The 20903-nt window shown below is 53.0% G+C and overlaps 5 protein-coding genes across 6 annotated transcripts; 2 read left to right on the forward strand and 3 right to left on the reverse strand.

The window, feature by feature from the left end:
• The first annotated feature begins 2827 nt into the window (after positions 1-2827).
• SLC37A4 (solute carrier family 37 member 4) lies at positions 2828-8842 on the forward strand. Of its 2 annotated transcripts, XM_026709097.2 has the most exons (9): positions 2828-3400; positions 3992-4224; positions 5142-5385; positions 5735-5893; positions 6099-6184; positions 6336-6449; positions 7120-7185; positions 7672-7810; positions 7897-8842. In XM_026709097.2, the coding sequence occupies exons 1-9, from the start codon at positions 3253-3255 to the stop codon at positions 8061-8063; spliced, it is 1356 nt and encodes a 451-aa protein (XP_026564882.1). In that variant the 5' UTR covers positions 2828-3252; the 3' UTR covers positions 8064-8842. The 2 variants fall into 2 exon arrangements, with proteins under 2 accessions (XP_026564882.1, XP_026564883.1); XM_026709098.2 differs by lacking the exon at positions 7120-7185.
• A 190-nt stretch (positions 8843-9032) lies between these two features.
• TRAPPC4 (trafficking protein particle complex subunit 4) lies at positions 9033-10605 on the reverse strand. Its single transcript, XM_026709108.2, has 5 exons — positions 10403-10605; positions 10155-10329; positions 9966-10069; positions 9748-9874; positions 9033-9333 (listed from the first exon to the last, which is right to left on the reverse strand). Exons 1-5 carry the CDS (start codon positions 10575-10577, stop codon positions 9255-9257), a joined length of 660 nt encoding a protein of 219 aa, XP_026564893.1. The 5' UTR covers positions 10578-10605; the 3' UTR covers positions 9033-9254.
• Positions 10606-10677: 72 nt separating this feature from the next.
• RPS25 (ribosomal protein S25) lies at positions 10678-11582 on the forward strand. The gene is made up of 4 exons (XM_026709114.2): positions 10678-10732; positions 10825-10920; positions 10998-11181; positions 11336-11582. Exons 1-4 carry the CDS (start codon positions 10730-10732, stop codon positions 11428-11430), a joined length of 378 nt encoding a protein of 125 aa, XP_026564899.1. The 5' UTR covers positions 10678-10729; the 3' UTR covers positions 11431-11582.
• A 310-nt stretch (positions 11583-11892) lies between these two features.
• Positions 11893-16026, reverse strand: CENATAC (centrosomal AT-AC splicing factor). The gene is made up of 11 exons (XM_026709103.2): positions 15669-16026; positions 15423-15589; positions 15238-15336; positions 14867-14933; positions 14702-14764; positions 13924-13988; positions 13642-13792; positions 13335-13365; positions 12918-13001; positions 12697-12829; positions 11893-12200 (listed from the first exon to the last, which is right to left on the reverse strand). Exons 1-11 carry the CDS (start codon positions 15801-15803, stop codon positions 12131-12133), a joined length of 1065 nt encoding a protein of 354 aa, XP_026564888.1. The 5' UTR covers positions 15804-16026; the 3' UTR covers positions 11893-12130.
• Positions 16025-18011, reverse strand: FOXR1 (forkhead box R1). The gene is made up of 5 exons (XM_087938723.1): positions 17920-18011; positions 17584-17753; positions 17036-17265; positions 16588-16820; positions 16025-16388 (listed from the first exon to the last, which is right to left on the reverse strand). Exons 2-5 carry the CDS (start codon positions 17725-17727, stop codon positions 16360-16362), a joined length of 636 nt encoding a protein of 211 aa, XP_087794849.1. The 5' UTR covers positions 17728-17753; positions 17920-18011; the 3' UTR covers positions 16025-16359.
• Positions 18012-20903: the final 2892 nt, after the last annotated feature.

Here is a 20903-nt window from a genome sequence, read left to right on the forward strand (position 1 = left end):
CTGAAAGAAGCCTTCATGTTCCCTGTTGTATCCGAGGAAGTAATACAAAACAGAACAGCCCAGGCTGGCGCTGACACCAAGGGAGAGAACCAGTATCATCTTCTTTGCTTTCTGTGCCCAGTTAATGCTGCGGCCGCCGCGTTTTGCCTCATTCTGTTCGTTTCAAGGGGCCTCCCCACAACTCCACTGCAGTTAGGCAAGCGAAGGGTGATCTCCGGGGGTGGCTGGGCATCCTTCGCTCCTTGAGTTCTGGTAACCACTTTAACAATTCTGGGCGTGATTCTTCACGGGGCCGTTTTTATTTGGCTCCCATGAGAGGGGACTGGGAAGCGGCGGGCTCTTTCCCTTGAGGCGATCCACCCACCCGGCTGCTGCGCTGGGAGCTACCCAGGGGCGGTGTGCAGCTTCCCCGCAGTATGAAATAGGTATGGGAGGCCCACTGGGGCGCAGAGGGGGCGCTCCTAAGGCGCGAAGGAGCTCGGCAGGTTTTGTCTGGGAAGCGTCTCCCAAGGCTGTAGATTCGGGGTCTTCGCCGCCGCCCCCCCAGTAAAGCGCGCCGCTTGCCGTCGAGGCCCCCAACCCCCGCGGGCCTGCCTCCGCCCCTCCCCCGTAGCCGCCACAGGCCGCCTTGGAACCCGGCTCCCTCTCGGACTCGGAGCCCGGGAGGCTAGAGGAGGCGCTTCGGGGCCCGAATCGGCGACTGGCCGCTGTTGCGCATGCGTGAAATGGAGCCCTTTCTCGTAACTCAGGAAGCCCCGTTGGGAGGGAGTGGCGTCCACCCTGGCCAATGGGCGGTGGGATGGCGCTCAGGAGGGGCGTCTCCCGCCAGGCGAGGGAGTGCGACCTTCTCCTGGCGGGGCGACGTGGGGCCGGGACCTCGTCGGGCCGGCCGGGGGCAGCCGCGGCTCTTCTCCGCCTTCGCAGGGCCCTTTTCTGGCCGAAGCGGACCCGGCACCCGAGCTCCGGGCCGGGCTCGCCGGAGGCTCTGGGCGGATCGGGCGAGGCTCCCGGTGCCAGAAGGGCCGGGGCTCCTGCGCGGCCAGAGGGCGGCCGCCTCCCGGGGGTCGCGCGATCAACGCTCAGGCGGCTTTTGGCAAGAGGCTCCTGGCTGTGTCTGTTGCAACGGCCCAACCAGGATCAAATACGTCGGACAAGCAAAGCCAACGGGGAAGCCAGATTCGTTTAACAGCCGAGTCTCTCATTTAGCAGCGGCAGTGATTCACTTAACGACCGTGGCGAGAAAGGTCATGAAACGGGGCAAAACTCACTCAACAAGTGTCTCATTTAGCAACATAAATTTTGGGCTCAAATGTGGCGGTAAATAAAGGGCTGCCTGTCAAAGGTAGAGAGAGAAATTGGAGGCTCAAGGAATCTGGCGCAGTTCCTTTCCTGAAATTCTTGTGCTGCACCTGACCCAGAGCTTGCAGGGTGGATACACTGAGACAGGAAGAGCTCAAGGAAGGGGCCAGAACTGGAATAAAGGGAAATGTTGATCACAGTCGGTCGTCCCCAACCTTTCATGGTGAGCCCAAGGGAGGAGGGGGAAACTGCTCTCTAAAGAGCCTCTTCCGGGTGATGGGGAAGGTTCCGGTCTAGAAAGCCGAGAATGGAGTCCCAGCCTGGCCTTAGGCAGGAAAGCCGGCTGGGCGACTTTGGGCTCCTCCCTCTCCCTCAGCCCAGCCCGCCTCAAGGCCTTGTTGTCATCTTTGCTTTTGTTGGGCAACTTCTGTAGCCCTGTAATCTCTCTCCCTCTCCCGACATCAAAAGCTGCGTATTAATAAGGATTAAGTATCCAGCAAATATTAGGTGGGAAATAATCTAACTGGGGTGAGAGCAGAAAATGTGTGATATTTTGCAGGGGTAACTCTGAAGAAGAGCTAGCTTGTCTAAGCAGCCTCTCCCAGGGGTTCATTAGCAAGAACCCAGGTATAAGAAGGCAACAGAGAGAGGGGGGGGGTTAGTTCTTCCAAGGCTTCCGAGTATCAGTGGAAAGGCTGATAGACAAAGTTTGTCTTGAGGGTTAATGTTTGGATCTCCTCCTTCCAGGCAAAAGGAGGCTTTGAGCCAAGGTGGTGGCGTCAGGAGAAAACGGGGCAGGTGGTCCTCCTCTGAAAGAGAGTCCCTTCCCCACGCTAAGAGCAGTTCTCCTGGCTGACTCTTCGTTCAGTCCTTTCCTTCTGGACAGCATTCCAGGGCCTCTCCGTGTCCTTTAAGGACCTTTGCCCTTTGGACCTGCTTACTGCTGGAGTGTGTTGAAACCAAATATTGAGGCTGCTGCTGGAAGGGCCCCGTCTTTAGGCTGCAAGGAGAGCCTTCTGCACAGGGGTAGCCGGAGGAGAACGCTATAAATGCTTCTCGTCAGAGGCCAGGCGGACTTTATTTGCAAATGCCCACGCTTTAAACTGAAGTGTGATTCTCACTTCCTCCACATCAGTGGCTCCTCTGTGGCACACCTGCTACTTTGAGCAGGTAAAGGTCCTGGTATTTTGTTCTTCTGCCCATAAGATGATGCATCTCGAAGGTGTAACAGAAAATCATTGTACTCCGGTTCTTACCTAGAAATGGGGAGGGGCTCTTGGTTTTTAATCTGCCTGCTGTACCCAGATGGTCTTGTGCCAAGTAGGTAAATATTTTTATGCTGAACTTGCCTTCTCTGATGGGCAGCATTTGACCCGTGTTCTGTGTGTCTCTCAGCTTGCAGAAGAACATCTTTGAGCTCAGTGTGGCCTGCTGGGATCCAGGTGCTGTTCTGAAGGAAGGCAGGCGAGAGGGCCAGTCCTGACGCAGGAGGTTGCTTGTTCCAGGAAGACCTTGATCCGCTCTGTTTGATCTTGCACTATTTGAGTTCAGAGGTCAGAACGAGGGAGTGAAAAAAAAGCCTCGCTAATCTTTACATTCTGGACACAAACTCTGTTTATTACAAGTTGGCTCTGCAGGGGTTCCGTTGTCGATGGGTGCATTTATACTGAACTCTGTGTCCAGCCTGGCCCTCAAGTTAATCATTCTCCAGAAAGCAGCCATGAGCACAGTTGAGAACAAGCCAGAACTTCGACAAAGCCTCTGCCCGGCAGAGACGCAGACAAACAATCCGGCAGCTGCTGGCTCCCTCTTTTGAACCCTTAGCTGCCACCCTTCCTCTCCCCTTGGTCAGCCACTCTGCTGTGCCTGCAGTTTGGACTCTTAAAAGCGGAACAGCCTACTCCTTCTCTCCACTCTTTTTCTTAACGCTTGGAAGCACAAACCCACCCAACAATGGCGGGAAAGAATTATGGCTATCACCGGTTTGTCATATTCACTGCTATGTATCTTGGGTACACCTTGTACTATTTCAACCGAAAAACTTTCTCCTTCGTGATGCCTTCAATCATGGAAGAGGTACGGTTGGACAAAGATGATTTGGGTGAGTTTGCCTCCCTCCCTTCCACTTATTTGGTCATGGGGTCCTTGGAGAGGGGATACTGGGGTACGGAACCCTTCTGAAGCTCTCAGAGGCCTCATGCTAAGAGACTTAGGGGGAATTTGAGAACCAGCTTCATGCTTGGGACAGGTGTTCCTTTGCCATGGAAACCTGCTGCTGTTTCTCAGATGTTGTAGTTCTGCAGCCATTGTTTTAAGAGGCTACTATATTGAATAGCTTTTATTTGGAGAGAAAAGAAATTCTATCGCCTGGTTTGAGCTCGGTCTTTAACTGGAAGGGGCATAATGATTCTGGCTGCTATAATGACGCAGGAAGAGCAAACTGTCTCTGTATTCATCATGGCCACTCAGGGGCCACAGGGAGCCCATAGCCAGCTGTCCTCTGTGGGCAAAGCACCACTTCTTGTCTGAAATGGCTGTCCTCCATGGCTTTTCTTCTCTCTGCCCTCCTTGTAGTCTGGACCCTGCCTTGCTCTTGGTTGGTTCCAGTTAACGCGGCCTGCCTGAGCCCCTTTCAGGCCAGGCCCTGTTGGTCATGCTGTTGAGGTTTTCCTGGGGCTCTCATCCAATTCAGGTCTCATCGCCAGCAGCCAATCTGCCGCTTACGCCATTAGCAAGTTTGTTAGTGGGGTCCTCTCAGACCAACTGAGTGCCCGCTGGCTCTTCTCTTCCGGCCTCCTCCTGGTGGGATTAGTCAACGTGCTGTTTTCTTGGAGTTCTACCGTTGCCCTGTTTGCAGGACTGTGGTTCTTCAACGGGCTGGCCCAAGGCCTGGGCTGGCCCCCCTGTGGCAAAGTGCTGCGCAAGGTAAGCGAAGCAGCCAATTTTCCCCCCACAGAGGCAGCAGGTCCCAGGGAAGCCACCAGGACATGGCCCCCACCTGCGTAGCCCCTGGCTCTGGATCTCTTCATGCAGAGCCGCAAGCTGAGAACGCTTGGCTGATTTTCTGTGTTAGTCCTGGCAGCTTGCAGCTCTTTATCAGAACCAAGAACTGCCCTTGCAGCTGAGGGGAGGCAGAGGCCACACCTGGGCTCTCTGCTCGTCAGAGATGTCGTTTTTCTAGGAGGGGCTCGGATTGGCAAGGGCAACGGGAGCTATAAATTGCAAGCCCTATCCTGTTGCTCTCGGGTATTTCTGGCATACTAGTCACCTCCTTTGGCCCTGAGCCAAGTGGCCTTTGGGGGCTGGGAGCAGTCTCAGCTGGCTGCCTTAAAAGACGGTAGGCCAAAGGCCAGTCTGATCCAGAACCTCCTTATCCAAGTACTTCTGGGAAACTCTTAATCCAGTGGCGGCTGCCTCCTCCTGTTCAAGTCCCCTCACAGCTCGGCACTCAGAGCGGAAGACTAACTCATAACTTGAGCTCACCGATAACCCAGCAGGGAGCTTTCTGGGGCACCTGCTGCACTGCTTGACTTCATTTGTGTACATGAACTTGGAATGCACAGGTCCCTGTGTCTGTTGCCACTCAGAGGGTTTTTTGTTAAATGCTCTTGTCAGCCGCTTTGAGGAAATTGTGCTAAGCAATTGATGCACTCCATTTTGCCTTTCTCAGGACTGTTTTGGGGAGCAGGGAAGTTTGTCCAGAAAACGTCTGCTGCTCCTTTTTGGCCCTCACCACCCTGTGGTGGTGCTGGAAGTCTAAGCTCAATGTGAGGACCTGGCCTTGGCCTAGGCACCCACCCTCTCTTTCTCTCTCCCTCCCTCCCTCCCTCCCTTCTCTACAGTGGTTTGAACCTTCCCAGTTTGGGACTTGGTGGGCCATCCTCTCCACCAGCATGAATCTGGCCGGAGGAATTGGGCCCATTGTGGCAGCGTTGATGGCCCTGAGTTACGCCTGGCGCACCATCCTGGCCCTCTCTGGCTCACTGTGTGTGGTTGCGTCCTTGGTGTGCCTGCTCCTGATTAAGAATGAGCCTTCAGATGTGGGACTGCCCAACCTGGACTCTAAGCCCAAGAAAGGGAAACAAGGTGAGCGTGTGGGGAAGCCGGTCCCCTTGATCAGAGATACCATCTTCAGGGCCATGAAAGCAGCCTTCTGGGGGTCATCCTCCCCCGCCCCCGGGCCTTCTGGAACTAAATGGAAACTTTGCTGTGGTTTGAAGCCAGGGATGCAGAAGCATGTCTTCCATTTATATTGTTTGAACCCCAGTTGGGGAGCTGTGTGCTGATCGGTGCAGCAAGGCTAATTTATCAACAAACCCACCAGGCTCCCTTCCCCTTGAGGAGCAGAGAGGAAGCGTGGAGTCTGAGCGAGGACCAGGGCCAAGGGGGTGCCCAGGGGAACGGTCAGATTGCTGAAATGGTCTCTTTCTTACAGACTCCTCGAAGGATGATAGCACTTTGGCTGAACTGCTGTGTTCTCCCTACCTCTGGGTCCTTTCTTCTGGCTACCTGGTGGTGTTTGGTGTGAAGACGTGTTGTACTGACTGGGGACAGCTATTTCTCATTCAGGAGAGAGGACAGTCGGCCCTCGTGGGTAGGAGGCAGCGCCTTTCTCCTGGGGTTTTGAGAGCTTAGCACGTCCCAAAGGTGGACGCTTGGCCTGGGTAAGCCAGAGTCAATGTTCTGTGGAACTGTGGGGAGGCCTTTTGTGTGACTGGCCAGGGGAGGCGCCAGGACTGGCCATGCCACAGGCAGGGATGCAGCCTCGCTGGAATTGCCACTGTGCTGTTTGCTCTTAGGCAGTTCCTATATGAGCGCCTTGGAAATTGGGGGCCTCGTGGGCAGTATTGCTGCTGGTTACCTTTCGGACCGCGCAGTGGCCAGGGTAAGCATGAAGGAGAAAGGGCAACCCTGAAAACCCCACACAGCCTCTGCCTGGATGACGAGACAGAGGCGGTTTTGTCTGGGCTGGGTTGACAGACCTTGTGCAACAGGGATGCCGCATTTCATTTTGGATCCACGCGTGTGTATTGCAGGTGGGCCTCTCAATCTACGGAAACCCTCGGCATCCCCTGCTCCTCCTGATGATGGCCGGCATGGCTGCCTCGCTGTTCCTTTTTCGAGTCACAGTCACTGATAGCTCCTCCAAGGTGAACTATAGGAAGGAGGCTCAGTTATGCAAGACTGGCCTTGAAGGGGGAGCAAAGCTGTTGCTTTCCAGGAGGGGATTGGTTTTCCTCCCAATCTCATCTCATTTATATTGTCACCTGTTTGAGTAGATGGTGAAAGGCGACCATTTTGAAGGCTTTTACCTTCAGGTAAATGGCACACGTGAGGAGGATTTCCACAAGTAGAATGAATTGCGGTTCTTAGAAACAAATTTTAATGGAACAAAGTGAAGTTCTGCAACTTTCAGGGAAACAAAACTGGGTATCTGAAATCAGGGTGAAATTCATTTCCTGGATAGATTCTTTGCATCCTGAACTTTTGGCAATTACAAGCCCATCTATTGAAACCAGGATAGACCAGTTATCGGTTCATCCCAAAACTGTGGCGTTTCCTCTGGCTTCAGCTCAAAAGGCTGGTAATTCGAAGGATGGGGAATCTTCAAATACTGATGATGGTGATGTCCCAGTCAACAATGATGGGGTTAATAGGTTTCCATTAATTCAACATTAGCTAGAAAAGTTACTTTGGAAAATTGCTGGTAAGGGTTTTCCTTTTCCTGGGTCTCTGCTTCTGCATACAATTATTACTGTGTTTTGTCTTTTCCAGACACTCTCATGCTCCTTGTTCATTTCCCTTCTTTTTTTTTTCCAGGGAAATTATTCTTGGAATCAGTTCTTCTATCCTCTGGCTGATCTTGTGGGTTTTACAGAACATGAGGTCTTTGCACTCTCCCTCCCTCCCTCCCTCCCTCCTTCTCTCTCTCTCTCTCTCTCTCTCTCTCTCTCTCTCTCTCATCATTTTGTTGCTTCAGCCACTGACTTGATGCCAGATGCAGCGTCATTAGCAGTAGCTGCTAGCCATAGAAGTAGACGACCTTCCTCTGCAGAGCTGCAGGAACAGTTCTCCTCACTCTTTCCTAATTATGCTATCCTTAGATTGTAGTGAGACGACCGAGGTTTGATATTTTAGTACCCTGATCTAAAAGTTATCTTAAAATAGAAGTTGACTGAGGTGCTGTTATTTCTCACTTTCTTAGTGGATTATTGAGAAGCAACACATACTGAATATTAAACATTGCTGTGCTTCATCTAAGGCACCATTTTGCAGACAGTGATGAGGAAAAGGAACAAGTGGCAGATGCAGATAGTAGGGAAAGTTGCCCTAATCGTCCACCTAACCTTTTGTCTGGCTCCGTTTTCATAGCTCTGGATCCTGCTCTTAGGAGCCGCCTTTGGATTTTGCTCTTATGGATCGATTGCACTGTTTGGCGTCATAGCCAATGAGAGCGCACCATCCAATCTGTGTGGCACATCTCACGCCATTGTTGCCCTGATGGCGAACGGTATGTGAAAATGTAATTGGAATCGATGGAGGACAAAAGCCCACCTTGCACCCTGTAACGCTCTCTCTCTCTCTCTCTTTTTTCAGTGGGAGGCTTCCTGGCCGGGCTGCCTTTCAGCACAGTGGCCAAATACTACAGCTGGGGAACAGCCTTCTGGGTAGCGGAGCTGATCTGCATAGCCAGCACTGCGGCCTTTTTCCTTCTGAGAAATATCTGCACCAAGATGGGCCGCGTGCCAAAGAAAGTGGACTGAAAGGCCTCACGATTTGGCTGCAAAGGAGCCTCCTTCGTCCACAGCCACGACATCAGGAAGAAAAATGGGGGGGGGGGGGAGCGCTAAGCAGGTTGACTGACTGCCTTTATCAAGTGGTGGCAAAAATCCCACCAGGTTGTTACGGCCAGCTCTCATCCTTCCAAACATAATGGAGGCCCTTAGTAGTTGGAACTCGTGAGCAAACATTGGCCTGTCCCAGCCTCTGCTGGGCTCACTGGCAGCAGTGGGAGCGGAGCAGCTGAATGGAAGTTTCACTTTGAGGAATTGCTTCGCTCAGGCACACATACAACCCCCCTCGGGTACCTGTTCTCATTTCCTATGTTAGATTTTCAAGTGACATTTCACAAATCTTCCCACAAATTACACTCAGGTATTACCAAACAGGAAATAAGTTGGAAAAGAAGGGAGCCATATTCTTGCTGTTTAGCTTCAGTTGATAGCAGGTAAGCTTAGAAGTGGACTAAAAACTACTGTTAGAATTTGAAAAAGAGTAACCCTCAGAGTTGATCCTCAGTCAACAAAAATCAAACTTTCACAAGTATCAGTATAGACTGAGGGGTTCAATGCCCCATGTCTTTAATAGAAGGAAAGCAGTGTTTAAGTGCTGGGGTTGGAACTGCCTAACAATTCTGCAGCCATGAAGATCTCCAGATGTAATCAGATGCCTTTAGGGATACATCTTGCTCCATTTACTATAATAACTTCTAAATTATGACTGTTATATGTTATATACAAAAATAAAGAAATGTCCAATAAAAGCTCTGTGTCCCTTGCTGAATAGTTACTGGGAATCAAGTGGCATCTGCCATAATAACACCACCTGCCTATCCTGGGTCTTTGGGAAGGATTTAATAAGTGAAAAAAATGACAAATTCAGTCGAAACCACTGCCTGATTGAGCAACCATCGTAACAAATGTTGTTGGATGTCAGTTTATCCCCAAGTCAGGTTTAAAGTCGTTCTTAAAGAATATTTTATTTCCACATGCAATAAAGTGCCAAGCATACATTAAAGACACACACAAGTAGCCAGCAAGGTTTCCTTCTAACTTTCAGCAGCAGAGGTGGTCCAAACCAGGATGGGGAAGAGGGCCAACTGGAGTTGCTAGGAAGCCTTTCTGGTCCCAAGATCCAAGCAGTCCCTTGGGCAAGTGAAGTGGAGGAACTTCACCCTATAACCCTGGCACAAAGGGCCCTGCCTTCTCTGCCACCTCCAGTGCAAGCTTCAAGTTTTGATCAAAGAGCTCACATCTGAAATGGTAGAACAGAAGCAGGCTTAGAATAAAAGGCCACCCTTGGTCGTATGGCCACATTTTTCATTGTATCTTTATCAAATATTTTTTTTTCATATTGTCCCTTCATACTTGTTGGGATATGCTAAAATATCAGGTGGTACATAAAAGGTTGCGATGCACCTGAAGAAAAATTCCCTTTTCATTCTTACTTGCAAATCTCGTGTATGGATAGATTGACGCTATGGAGGAAAGCAGGAAGAAAAGCAGGAGGTTTCTAGCAACACCCGGGACTTCCAAGAAAGAAAGCAGGAGGGGGAAACAATTGGGGGGGGTCGGAGGCCTCCTCCCCCAGGCCCCAGTGCGCCGCTCAGGATCAGGCCAGCCCCCCCCAGGGCCTTCCTGGAATTTGGGGAGGGGGGCTTGGGCGCACCTGATCGGCATCTCCAGGGAATAGAAGGGGTTTTTCAGGGCGAAGTCCGAGTAGATCTCGTAGATCTTGCGCAGGAGGGCCTCGATGCCCGCCTGCCGCGGGTCAGCCAGCACCACGAACTTGATCCCTGCGAAAGGAAGGCAAGGCAAGGCAAGGCAAGGCAAGGCAGGGAGGGCGAGGCTAACCCGAATCCGAACCCTCGGCCCGGCCCCGGCTACCTGTCAGCGTCTGGAAGCAGTGCAGCTTGAAGGTGTCCGTCTCCAGCACCTCGATGCCGGAGCTGCCCTGCTCGGGGGAGAGCTGCGACCCGATGGCGAAGAGCCTGCGCGACAAGCAGGGGCCGGTCGGTCGGGGGTCGCGCCCGGGGCCCCCGCCCGCCCGCCCGCCCGCCCTCCCCGCCGACTCACGAGTGGAACATGGAGGCCAGCATCAGCTTCTCGTTGGAGGAGAGCCGCGGGCGGCCGAAGCGGATCGCCACCGGGTAGTTGGCCGGGTTGCCCAGGAACTCCTGCACGTCCTTTCCGTCGGCGGTCAGGCGCCCGTTCACGTCGGCGCCGTTGATGGCCAGCACGGCGTGGCCCACTGCGGGGAAGGCGGCTCAGACGGGCGGCCTCTCCCCCCCGCCGCCGCCGCCGCCGCCCCGCCGGCCCCTCACCGCGGATGCCGTCGCGCTGCCCGAAGGCCACGAGCACGCGCTCGTCGTGCGCGCGCAGCACCAGGTCCAGCGGGAAGCTGAAGGTCTTCTCGGCCTCGGCCCGCGGCGCGTAGTGGTCCAGCTGGTAGACCAGCCCGCCGGCCTTGTTCACCACAAAGACGCTGAAGATGGCCATCGCGGCCCCCGTAGGTCTGGAGGGGGGGCACGCCTCTTCCGGTGCCGGCCGGAAGTGCGCTAGGCCGCGGGGTTTCCGGCCTGCGCGGACGGCCGCCTTCCTTTCCAGCAGGAAGCCGCCCAAGAGGAGCACGTTTCCCCACCAGCTGCGCCATGGTAGGTAGGCCCCGGGTTGGGCGGGACGGGTAGGTGGCTGGCCGGCCGGCCGGCCGGCGGCTGACCCTTCCGGCTCTCTCGCTTCCCCGCAGCCGCCCAAAGACGACAAGAAGAAGAAGGACGCGGGCAAGTCCGCCAAGAAGGACAAGGACCCCGTCAACAAGTCCGGCGGCAAAGCCAAGAAGAAGGTGGGCGCCGGGCAGGCCGGGCGGGAAGGGAGGGGAGGCCGTGGGCGGCCCTGACGGACTTTTCTCCCCGCGAGCAGAAGTGGTCCAAGGGGAAGGTGCGGGACAAGCTGAACAACCTGGTCCTCTTCGACAAAGCCACCTACGACAAGCTCTGCAAGGAGGTGCCCAACTACAAGCTCATCACGCCCGCCGTGGTCTCGGAGAGGCTGAAGATTCGAGGGTCGCTGGCGCGGGCTGCGCTGCAGGAGCTCCTGGGCAAAGGTGAGAGGCCGGAGGCGCCCCGCTCTTCCTGCAGGAGCCCGGCTGTGGGCCCTGAAAGATTAGAGCCGACCGCTGCCCCCCCCCTTCCCCCAAACGCTCCCGCTCGCTCCGTTTCCTAAGCTTTCTGATCCTCTGACGCGTTTCCTCCTGGCAGGTCTAATTAAACTGGTCTCCAAGCACAGAGCACAGGTCATCTACACCCGAAACACCAAGGGAGGTGATGCACCAGCTGCAGGAGAGGATGCTTGAGAAGTGGACCCCGGATGACCAATACAGTTCCACACGGGACTGACTGCATTGCATCAGAAAGATCTAATTTCTTCTTTGGTTTGCTTTGCAGATTCTTAAATGGCTTTCAGAGTTACTTGTATACACAAAAAAATAAATTGATTAAACTCCTTGAGGTTTTGTAATGATCTGAACAAGTGCCAATTATTATGCAAGGGGTAAAATGGCTCTACTGTTTTTGAATAGCAAAAAGTTTTGCAGAATTTGGGTACACGAAAGTAAAATGTTATTAAAACATTGGTTGTATAACCGTGTGGGCAGTGCAAGTATGCCAGCTAGTGTCTATCTTGATAAATAAGTATGAACTTGAATAAACAAGGGATATATAGAAAGTCATAGATGAGCTCCTAACTTTGATGCAATATTTTCTGCAATCTCATATTTGCTTTGTGGATCTTAGACAAATGCACTTTGCTTTTAATATTTTGTAGTAGCACACATTTATTGGTAACCATAGTTTTTAGTAAAATTCATATATAATTATAACAGTTTTCTTACAATAAGTGTAATTGAATAAAATTACAATTACATGCTTAATGCTACAGGAACAGAGTTCATTTCACAGAAGCCACCACAGCAGAAGTCTTCCACAATAGCCGCTGGGCTTCTTTTGATTAATGTGCTTTGAATTCTGCCAAGCTGCCTTGGGGATGCAGACCTTTTAGCTGGTTTGAGGCCTTTTCCTCTTGGACCCAGGTTGCTTATTTCCAGATTCAGCTTTGAACTGATGTCTAGAAAAAAGCAGTGCCAAGGAGAACAAGTTGAAGCATCAAGGGCAGAAACTTGACAGGCTGGATTTCTTCTACTCTTCTGCAATGGGGGCTTCCAGCACACATACAAATCTCTTCTGGCTATATATTTTATTCGTTATGCATTTCCAGGGCCCACTTTGGGGGAAGATGGGCAGCCATGCAAATGTAATGTGTTGATATTCACAATTGTTGAATTTGGGGAGCCAGAGAAGATTCCAATAATTTTACCAGTTAAATTAATAAAGTGGAATATATGAAATGAGCCAATACATGTTAACATAAGCAAAAATTCAACAAATTCAGTATCAATAAATGAGAGGATGTCTTCGCAGCCAGGCCCAGACCGCTTCCCCCACCCACCCACCCACACACTGCTGTCTCTAGCAGCACAGGGGAGAGATGAAAGTCTTCTAAATATATTAATGGCATTCTTCATTGTTGCTTCTGGCCTTCTCTGAGGAAGGCATGTGTTTACCTGGATTGCCATCTTCTACCATGATTCCAAACACGCCCAAAGGAGGGGAGCCAACCATCTCCTGTCTGAGATGAGTGGTCAAAGTTGGCCCCAACCCGGTTCGGCGGGAGCTGCTTCAGTTTCTGCTTCTGTTCTTTAAAGACAGAAGAACAAAATGTTGCATTATTCTTTGCTCAGTTCTTCCTACTGAACCCCAAAGGGCCTAGCCCTTGCATACTCACTTTCCTTAAGGAATTCCTCATAGGAAGGTCCAATCTGCCTTTCACCTTCCTTCTCGTCATTCATCAGCCAGGGAGGTTTTGCTCCTCAAGATTGAAAGGTGGACAAATCAGAAAAGCCCCATATGTTTCTTTTCATGTGCCCAAGTTATATTGACCATAATGATATGAGAATAGCTATTTGTGAAATGCTCAAGGATTCAACTGCATCTGCTATACCACCATGTATAGCCATGCAGCATGCAATTTATGGTTAGCTTCATTTTTAAGGTTTGTACGCACATTAAATTAAATAGTTGGCAAATCAATGCTTCACTCTTATTGTTTCAGTATAGAGACTCTTTTCCCCTCGCAAGCCAAATGTCCATCACAGGCAAAGCCAGGCTCAGCAGTCATTTCAGAAAGCCGACTCCAACCTACCTGTGTGAATGTTGCCCTCCCCACCTGTTTCCTGCATTTGAAACAATGAAAGAAAAGCTCAAATTAGTACTGTAGGGGACTGGGGACCTGAAAAAACCCACATGTAAAATTGCGAAGAGGGTAGTGAGTCCAGCAGCCAGAAATATCAGCTCCCCAGTCCAGAGGACAGCATCCCTTTTCCCTCTTTAAGATTCTTGGGAAACGGAGGATACAAGATAGGAGACTACACCCAGGGCAGAAGCTCACTGCTTGGTTGTCACTTAGGCTGCTAAACATGAGGGGCAAGAGGGAATTCCTAATGGAGTACCTGGTGGCCAATGAAAGTTAAGGCCTGCCCTGTTTCTGGGTAGTGTAGCTCAGGCATAGTGTTGCTGGTACAAATACGCTCTTCTCGAAGAAAAGTGGTGCTCCAGCTTGGCCCAGGCTGCTCCTGCTCTTCCATAGCAAAAGGAGAATCACTACAACATAGAACATTTGTCAGCACGAGCAAAACAGACTCGGCACCAAGATCATGTGAAGAGAATATTGCCAGGAATAGCAGCACAGGGATACCGAAGCAAGAAGGCCTCTGATTTAAGGTAACTCCTACCTTAAATTCCCTGTAAAGGTGTAGACAGCAGTGGTTCCATCACCTAGCATGTCCGCTCTCTGTGGCTGAGTTTAATTCAGGAAAAACACACTTGTTTCAAGAGACAACAACATATTTTGCAACATAGGATACATCTTGAAAAGTAATCTGGAGACTGTTAAGATGGGGCAGATTCCACTAAATCACTCAGGCACAGATGCCAGTAAAAGAAATACCCTTAACGCAAGAGCATTTTCCCAGTGGAAAAAAATTAAAAAGGAATTGTTGATAATAGAGTTAAACTACAAAGCTAATTTCTAAATTACTATATAATACCTAGGACAGAGCACAAGTAATCCTCTAAACCATTTTGAGTTATCCAGAGGGGGAAGAAAGGGGCTCAGCAGGGAAGGCTGCCACAAAGAAATATAAAAAGTTGGTAAGTGGGGGAAAGAGGGGAAAGGTCTTGTGCCAAGAAAGGGCATTTCAGCACCTATAGTGGCTTTACAAATGATTTAAACTGGAACTAAGTAAAAAGTAAAGCAAAACCCCAGTACCTGGCACGATACCTCCTGGCATAAAGGGATTTGGGAGGAGAGAAAACATCCACTATACTTGCAAAGCCTGGTATTTTCTGGGGAAGAGGAATTATCATTTCCTGAAGTTGGCAAATGGCTTTGAGTTTAACTAAAGGTGCGGAGAAGACAGGGAAAGAAAGGGAGCTGAGTGGGAGGATTCTGCAGAAACCATTGCAAACACGATGATGGATACTGCCCACTCTGAACTTGGGCACACAAACCTCTAAGATGGCCTGTACCATCTCTCGTCTCTTCTGTTCCATGTCTCGGATGTGAGCTGCAGCCTGCAATGAGGAAAGATGGGATAAAAAGAGGAACTCAGAGCTGAAGCCAGGCTCTTGTCCTTCCCTGAACCACTTGGATTCCCCCGCACCCCCAAGCTCTACCTCCTGAATGGCTGCATCTTCCTTCTCTTCATAAGCATCCAGGGCTTTGCAAAGAGATTCTTGGAAGCTGGAAGTGCAAAGCAGCCCATCACTCTGGGCAACAAGGGCCATTGTTGCAGAGGTGACTGCTGATGGCATGAAGACACAGTCTGGGCTCTCCAGAGGCTGGCACAGCTCCCTGCCTCCCTCTTCAGAAATGTGCCTTTTAAGAATGGCTTCACAGACTGGCATAGGAAGGCTACCAACTCCTCCTAGAACGACCGCAGACCAGCCGCTCTCCCTTCGCAGGGCGACAGCCGGGGGCGGGGTGGGGGGACACGGAACGATGACGACAGCGCCACCCGGGAAGCAGGCCGACCGGGGCCACTCACCGTCGGTACTCCGCCGCGGACAGCAGGTAGTCGGCCTTCAGCTTGGGGTCGGCCCTGTTCTTCCTCCAGAAGGCGGCCACGGCTCTCCCATGCTCCGGGCTGCGGAGAAGCCAAGAGGGCGTCGCTCGGCCGCCGGGGAGTCCCGGCGCAGCAGCCCCCCGCCAGCCCGCCAGCCCGCCGCTCACCTGGCCAGGTGTTGCAGGAGGCCGCCGTGCAGCACCGTCCGCGCGCCGCGGCCCAGGTGGCTCGGGACCTCGCGCGCGCAGCAGGGGCACCAGACGCGCCGCTCGTGTTCGCCCGCCTGGAAGGGCAGCACCTCCGCCCGCCGCGCCGCCGCCCGCGCCGCCGCCACCTGCCCGGGAGAAGTGGGAGAGCCGTCAGTCGCGCCCTCGGGCGAGCCGGAGCCGGCCGAGCCGCCCGTGCCCGCGCACCTTCTCGCCCAGCCGGCCCAGGACAGCGCGCAGCCGCCGCCGGTGCCCCGCGCTGTACAGGTGGCTCCGGCGCCCGTCGAAGGCGCTGCGGCGGCACAGCTGACAGCGGAAGACCGTCGCTGTCCCGGCCGCCATCTTGATGCACCGCCCCGCAGTGACGTCAGCACCCTGCGCGCCCCGCCCACTGCTCGGTGGCTCTGATGGGAGAGGAGGGGCCTCCCGCCGAGCTGCTGCTGGCTGCGGCCGATGGGCCTCCGGGTCCTTCCAAGCAGCAAAATCCTGTCTCGCTAAGCGTCTCCCGGGGCAACACGGAGGAGGGGCGCATATAAATCAACTCCACGGACAATCACACCGCGTTGCTCTTTGAAGACGTTTATTGGGTTAGGGAGATTCTTCTCCAGGTTGAGAAATGAGAGAAAGGGGCTCGATTCGCTTTTACTGCTTCAAAGAGAAATTCCAACACCAAACCGAGTGAGGATCTCCTTCCCTTCTTTCAGGCTCCGGTCAGGATGAAGCTGCCTTGCTCAGTGTCTTCTGGCCGAGGGCCAAGCAGGCGATGCCCAGAGCCTCAAGGGTTGCCCGTGCCTGGAAAATCCAGCCTCTTCCCTTGGGCTAGATTGGCAAAAGTCAAATCCTCCTTGGGAACTCCTTGGGTCAAATGGCCACCTCTGCCAGACTTCCACACCGAGGATCAAAGGCCAAAGAGAGACCGCATTAATTCTGGGGAAGGGAGATGAGGCTGTGGGTTCAGCAGGTCTGCCAAGAAACCCCATGGCAAGGGATCTGGCACTGCCAGGTGGTTCAGCTCACTGCAGAGAGGACGATGGGTCCAATTTCTTCCTCAACCAATCCTTCCTATGGGGAACACACACACCCAGCTCCCCCCACATCCAACAAGGGAGGAGGAGGGAAGGCCCACCTGGCTTGTCCATGCTCTGGTGCACCAAGCCCATCATATCCTCTGGCAGGGCCTGCGCCTCCTCCTGAAACTTCCGCCTGCCCTCTGTGGTTAACTTCCACAGGCGGGACTTGCGGTTCCCTTCAAGGCAAACGAAGTCTGTGGTCTTCTCAAAGCTGCTGCTGAAGCAGAGGTTGTGCCGGACAGTGTTTTTCCAGCCCTCGGGAGCCGTGCGGAAGAAGGGGAAGTGGCGCCTGCCAAGGGGGCAAAGGGCCAGCATCCCAAGCATCACACCCTGGCAAGGGCCAGGCCCACCTCCACAGGCTCACCGGTGGCCAGACTAGAGTGCTCCACTCGAAGGAGCAGGAAGCCCTCCGCCTCAAGGCCACCGAGAGCAGGAAAGGAAAGCCCTCCCATCCCCAGCACCCTGCGGTATGCCTGGTGCCACTCACAGCTGCAAGAGCGGTACCTGGTGAACTTGTAGATCTCCTGCACAGTCAGGCTGCTGTCCACACTGCTGCTCAGGGCCAGGCTAATCAAGATACAATAATTGAGAGGGGGGCGAGGCCAACCGGACTGGGCCCGCAGCTTCCTGCTGCGGGATTGGATCCCTTGTGCATTCTGGCATGCGTGGGGGGGCCTCTGGGAGTCCTCTTTTGGAAGCAGGGTAGATTTGGCTTCAGGGGCACTCCCAGGATCCTGGCAAAAGACGGGCACATTTGAACTGATGGGAAATAAGTGCAGGAGAGAGGCCGGCAGAAAGAGGAGCTTTCTAGGCAGAACTTTCTTCCCACTTTTGTGCTTCAGCAACTCTCCCTGAGGAGGGAAAGGTGGAGGACCGGTTTGAAACTTAATCAGGAAGGCTGCCAAGGAAAGGCAGCTTTTGCAAAGCCCCCACCCAGCCTAAAGGCTCCCAGCTGCACCTGGCCAGCCGGAAGACCCCAACGCCCCCCCCCCCCGCCCCCCGCCCCCCGCACTCTCCAGAGTTTCTAGCCCAGCCTGAACAGCTCGTGGAACCTCTTCTCCCGGGCGGGCGTCTCCGAAGCGGGCTGGGGTGCAGGACGGAACCTCTGGAGCAGCGCGGGGACGAGGCCCAGGCAGGGGCGGCGGCCCCGTGGCGTGTCCAGGGATAGGGCAGACGAGGTTGGGGTCCACCCACATCCACAGGTGCGGCTTCCCGGCAGCCTCTGCAGGGGAAGGAACAGCCAGGCGTCGCTCAGCGAGGCTGCCGCTCGCCCCAAAACCGCGGGACGGAAAGGCGGCTCTGTCAACTTGCTGCTTTATTCCGGGGCTTTTGAAGCCAGGCCAGGACCCCAGGCGGGGCCCTCCGTCACTCCGTCCCTCCTCGCTTACCACGAGCCCCCGAGATGGAAGGGCAAGGGGCCTCGGTGGGGCCACCGGCCGCCTGGTAGAGCCGCGTCGTCGGGAGAGCCTCGTCAGCAACTGAGGGGAGAGGCGGTTAGGCGCTGGCCTCCGGCCGGGACACGAAGGCGCCGCGGTCCCGCCCTCGCCCTTCCCCGTGACGGAGCCTCATCCAAAGGGACGGCCGGGCCGAGAGCGACCCGGGCCACCCGCCGCCCCTCGAAAGACGCGGGGAAGGGGAGTGAGCGGGCGGGGCGGCTCCAGCAGGGGCCGCCTCACCTGGGGGCAGCTGGTCACAGGTGGCGTCTAGGGCCAGTTCTCGGGGCAGGTCCCAGCCCTGGAGGCCGCTCCGCAGGTGGAGCTGGGCCCAGAAGGCCGGTCTCCGCAAGCGCAAGTCCATCCGACAATCGTGCGCACTACTGCGCGGGCCGGAGGTTTTCGGCGATCCGGGCGATCCTGGTGGGCTCGTCCCTTTAAGCGCTCCCAGCCGCGCCGCCGCCGAAATTGCATTCCTGGCTTCTGGTTTGGGGGGACGGTAGGAAAAGACGCAGTCTGCGGGCGAGGGTCTGGGAGAAGCTCTGTGGCTTCCTTCCCTTTTCACACAACCATTGGGTCTCCACCGAGATAGTTGAGATATTGTGGGAACCCAGACTCTGCACTTCGCCGTGGTTTCGACATTGTATAAGCTTGGAAACTTGGGTTCAGTAAACCATGGTTCAGCTAATCATGAATAAGTGTGCCTAGGACCAGGATTTATGTGTTTCTCCCATTAAAGCTAATTTCTGCCCACTAGCCCCAGGAATGTGCAAGGGGAGGGGGGTGGCCAGGCAAAGACCAGATGAGGAAGGGCAACCCCACTCTGGAGGAGGGAGGGAGACAGAGAGGTGCAAAGGTGCCTTCCTGTGCCAGATGAGCAAAGCATATTGATGGTGGGCAGGAGCAGGTTTTTGCAGCCCCTTCAAATTGCTGGGACAGTTTGTCTTCTGCGTCTACCTTCTTCCACCAGGTGGATTTCGTGTCCCAAGTCCAGGCTTCCAACCCTCTTAAAATAGAGGGCTCATCCCCTCCCCCTCCACCCAAGGTCCCACCTCTTATCCCCTGAGGTGAGAGGCCCTCTCTCCTTCTGCTCCCAGGCCTCTCTGCTGGCAAGTGTCAGGAAGCAAAGGTGGCTAGAGTCGTCCCAGGTATGTGCTGAGGGCCCAGCACTCTGCACACATCCCAGGCAAAGAATCCTCTACTCCCCACATTCACAGAACAGGCCATTTCTCTAGAGAGGGGAGACAAGGAAGTTGTAACCTCAATGAGCTGCAGTGCATTGTCCACCTCTTTCCCTCCTGGATGACCTGTGACCCTAGCGCAAGCCCTGAGACCATCCCCAAACTTCCACTGGCGGCACACAAATGGGGGGGGGGTGTTTGCCTCATGGGGGGCCATTCAGAACACGGAGCTGCACCTATTGTGTGCACACAGTCATTTGGCTGTTGAACTAGCCTATTTTCTGGACTGATTCACAACAAACCTATCCAAGATAAATATGGTGCGCAGAGGCCACCACAGTCACACAGACTGTCTAGATCTATATACGGGAGGTCAATTCAGGCCAGGCCATTGTTCTATGGGCTGATCCAATGCTTGCATTTCAACAAGCACCATCACTGAGAGGAAGGGGATAGGAAAAGGTCTCATGATCAAGTAGAGGTACAAAGACCTAAATACCTCCTAAGCCTGAAAAAAAGAAAAGGTGTTTTTTTTTAAATTATCCAAATGTGGACAAATTGAAAATGGATTATGTTTACTATGATGTCATTTTATATTTTATATGATGCATAAAATGACTAAGATGCAGGAGTAGTTCTGTATTTGGAGCAAATGAAATACACCACAATGAATATGTAAAAATGTAAAAAGAATTTCTCTTAATAGAGGTAATCTTTCAGTTTTCCAAAATCTCTCTCTCTCTCTCTCTCTCTCTCTCTCTCTATGTATATGTGTGTGTGTGTGTGTGTGTATTATATATATATAATATTCAGCTTTGTTCTGGTAATTTCCCACGTCATTATAGTTGTGCTTTTAAAGTTGTAGCAACGTTTCAGCAGCAGAATCTCATCTGCCATCATCAGGCTTCTGTATTGTGTTCGTCTGTGAATCAGACTTTCACAGCCGTTAAATTTTCAGACTTTCACAGATTTTAAATTTGGGGCTAGCCTACTGCTATGCCAGAATGATTTTTTCTTCATCCTGATTAGTTGGGAGTCTTGGTCTGTGTTTATTGGTCTTGGAGTTTGCTGTGTTCTGCTTGATTGGTGTTTCTAATATCTTCTGTTTGTTTTGTAGCTTTTTTTTGTCTTGATTGGCTGGCAAAATTGTGTTCCTGTATTGGAGGCTTTAAGTTTGGCTTGGCTCCGAGTAAATGGACGGCTATCATCTATTAGGAAGCTAGGTTTCATCTGGGTGCCTGGTTGGGGTGTGTTTGAGCTGGAGGTATCAGGGGGGATCTGTTTGTGCCCAGGTGTTTGACTGGCTTTTGGTGTGGGGATTTTTTTGTTTGTGAGTGCAGGCTTCCAAATAATTGACAGTCTGGTGGAATCATCTCTTCTGTTCTACATTATATAATCATCTCTTCTATTCTATTCTATATTCTACTCTATAGAAGAGATGATTCCACCAGACTGTCAATTATGATGAGTAAGGTAAGGAGCATGTAAGGAGCACTTCGTTTCACCTGCTCAGTTTCAAAATGTGAAGCTGTGATGCCCCATTTGACCTGGATTTTTGGTTTAGGGTTTGTCATGTTTGGGGAAGAAACGCCCCACCACCACCCAGAGATTGCTTAGACAGAGAAAGCTTCAGGTCATGCCACCCCCTCCCCAAGGTAGGGCCATACCTGGTGCTCTGCCTTCACAAAGCAAGGTTGAGGTTCTGGATCCTCACATTCCCGCCTGGAGCCTGGAGCAGCCGTTGGAGGCTGACAAGGG

Source organism: Pseudonaja textilis, chromosome 9, assembly GCF_049901715.1.
Source record: "Pseudonaja textilis isolate UNSWEBS1 chromosome 9, rPseTex1.2, whole genome shotgun sequence".
NCBI classification, from domain to species: domain Eukaryota; kingdom Metazoa; phylum Chordata; class Lepidosauria; order Squamata; family Elapidae; genus Pseudonaja; species Pseudonaja textilis.

Coding starts and splice junctions, on each gene's coding strand:
- FOXR1 (XM_087938723.1), bottom strand. CDS start 17,727: ATGTGGGTGGACCCCAACCTCGTCTGCCCTATCCCTGGACACGCCACG. Junction 17,266..17,583: donor ACGCCCGCCCGGGAGAAGAG/GTTCCACGAGCT, acceptor GTCTTTTGCCAG/GATCCTGGGAGTGCCCCTGA. Junction 16,821..17,035: donor GAGATCTACAAGTTCACCAG/GTACCGCTCTTG, acceptor CCCCCTTGGCAG/GCGCCACTTCCCCTTCTTCC.
- TRAPPC4 (XM_026709108.2), bottom strand. CDS start 10,577: ATGGCCATCTTCAGCGTCTTTGTGGTGAACAAGGCCGGCGGGCTGGTC. Junction 9,875..9,965: donor CTGCTTCCAGACGCTGACAG/GTAGCCGGGGCC, acceptor TTCCTTTCGCAG/GGATCAAGTTCGTGGTGCTG. Junction 9,334..9,747: donor TCCCTGGAGATGCCGATCAG/GTGCGCCCAAGC, acceptor CTACCATTTCAG/ATGTGAGCTCTTTGATCAAA.
- RPS25 (XM_026709114.2), top strand. Junction 10,921..10,997: donor GCGGCAAAGCCAAGAAGAAG/GTGGGCGCCGGG, acceptor CCCCGCGAGCAG/AAGTGGTCCAAGGGGAAGGT. Junction 11,182..11,335: donor GCAGGAGCTCCTGGGCAAAG/GTGAGAGGCCGG, acceptor TCCTCCTGGCAG/GTCTAATTAAACTGGTCTCC.
- CENATAC (XM_026709103.2), bottom strand. CDS start 15,803: ATGGCGGCCGGGACAGCGACGGTCTTCCGCTGTCAGCTGTGCCGCCGC. Junction 12,830..12,917: donor TGAGGAATTCCTTAAGGAAA/GTGAGTATGCAA, acceptor CTGTCTTTAAAG/AACAGAAGCAGAAACTGAAG. Junction 12,201..12,696: donor GGTAGAAGATGGCAATCCAG/GTAAACACATGC, acceptor GCTTTTTTCTAG/ACATCAGTTCAAAGCTGAAT.
- SLC37A4 (XM_026709097.2), top strand. CDS start 3,253: ATGGCGGGAAAGAATTATGGCTATCACCGGTTTGTCATATTCACTGCT. Junction 3,401..3,991: donor GTTGGACAAAGATGATTTGG/GTGAGTTTGCCT, acceptor CATCCAATTCAG/GTCTCATCGCCAGCAGCCAA. Junction 6,450..7,119: donor TCACTGATAGCTCCTCCAAG/GTGAACTATAGG, acceptor TTTTTTTTCCAG/GGAAATTATTCTTGGAATCA.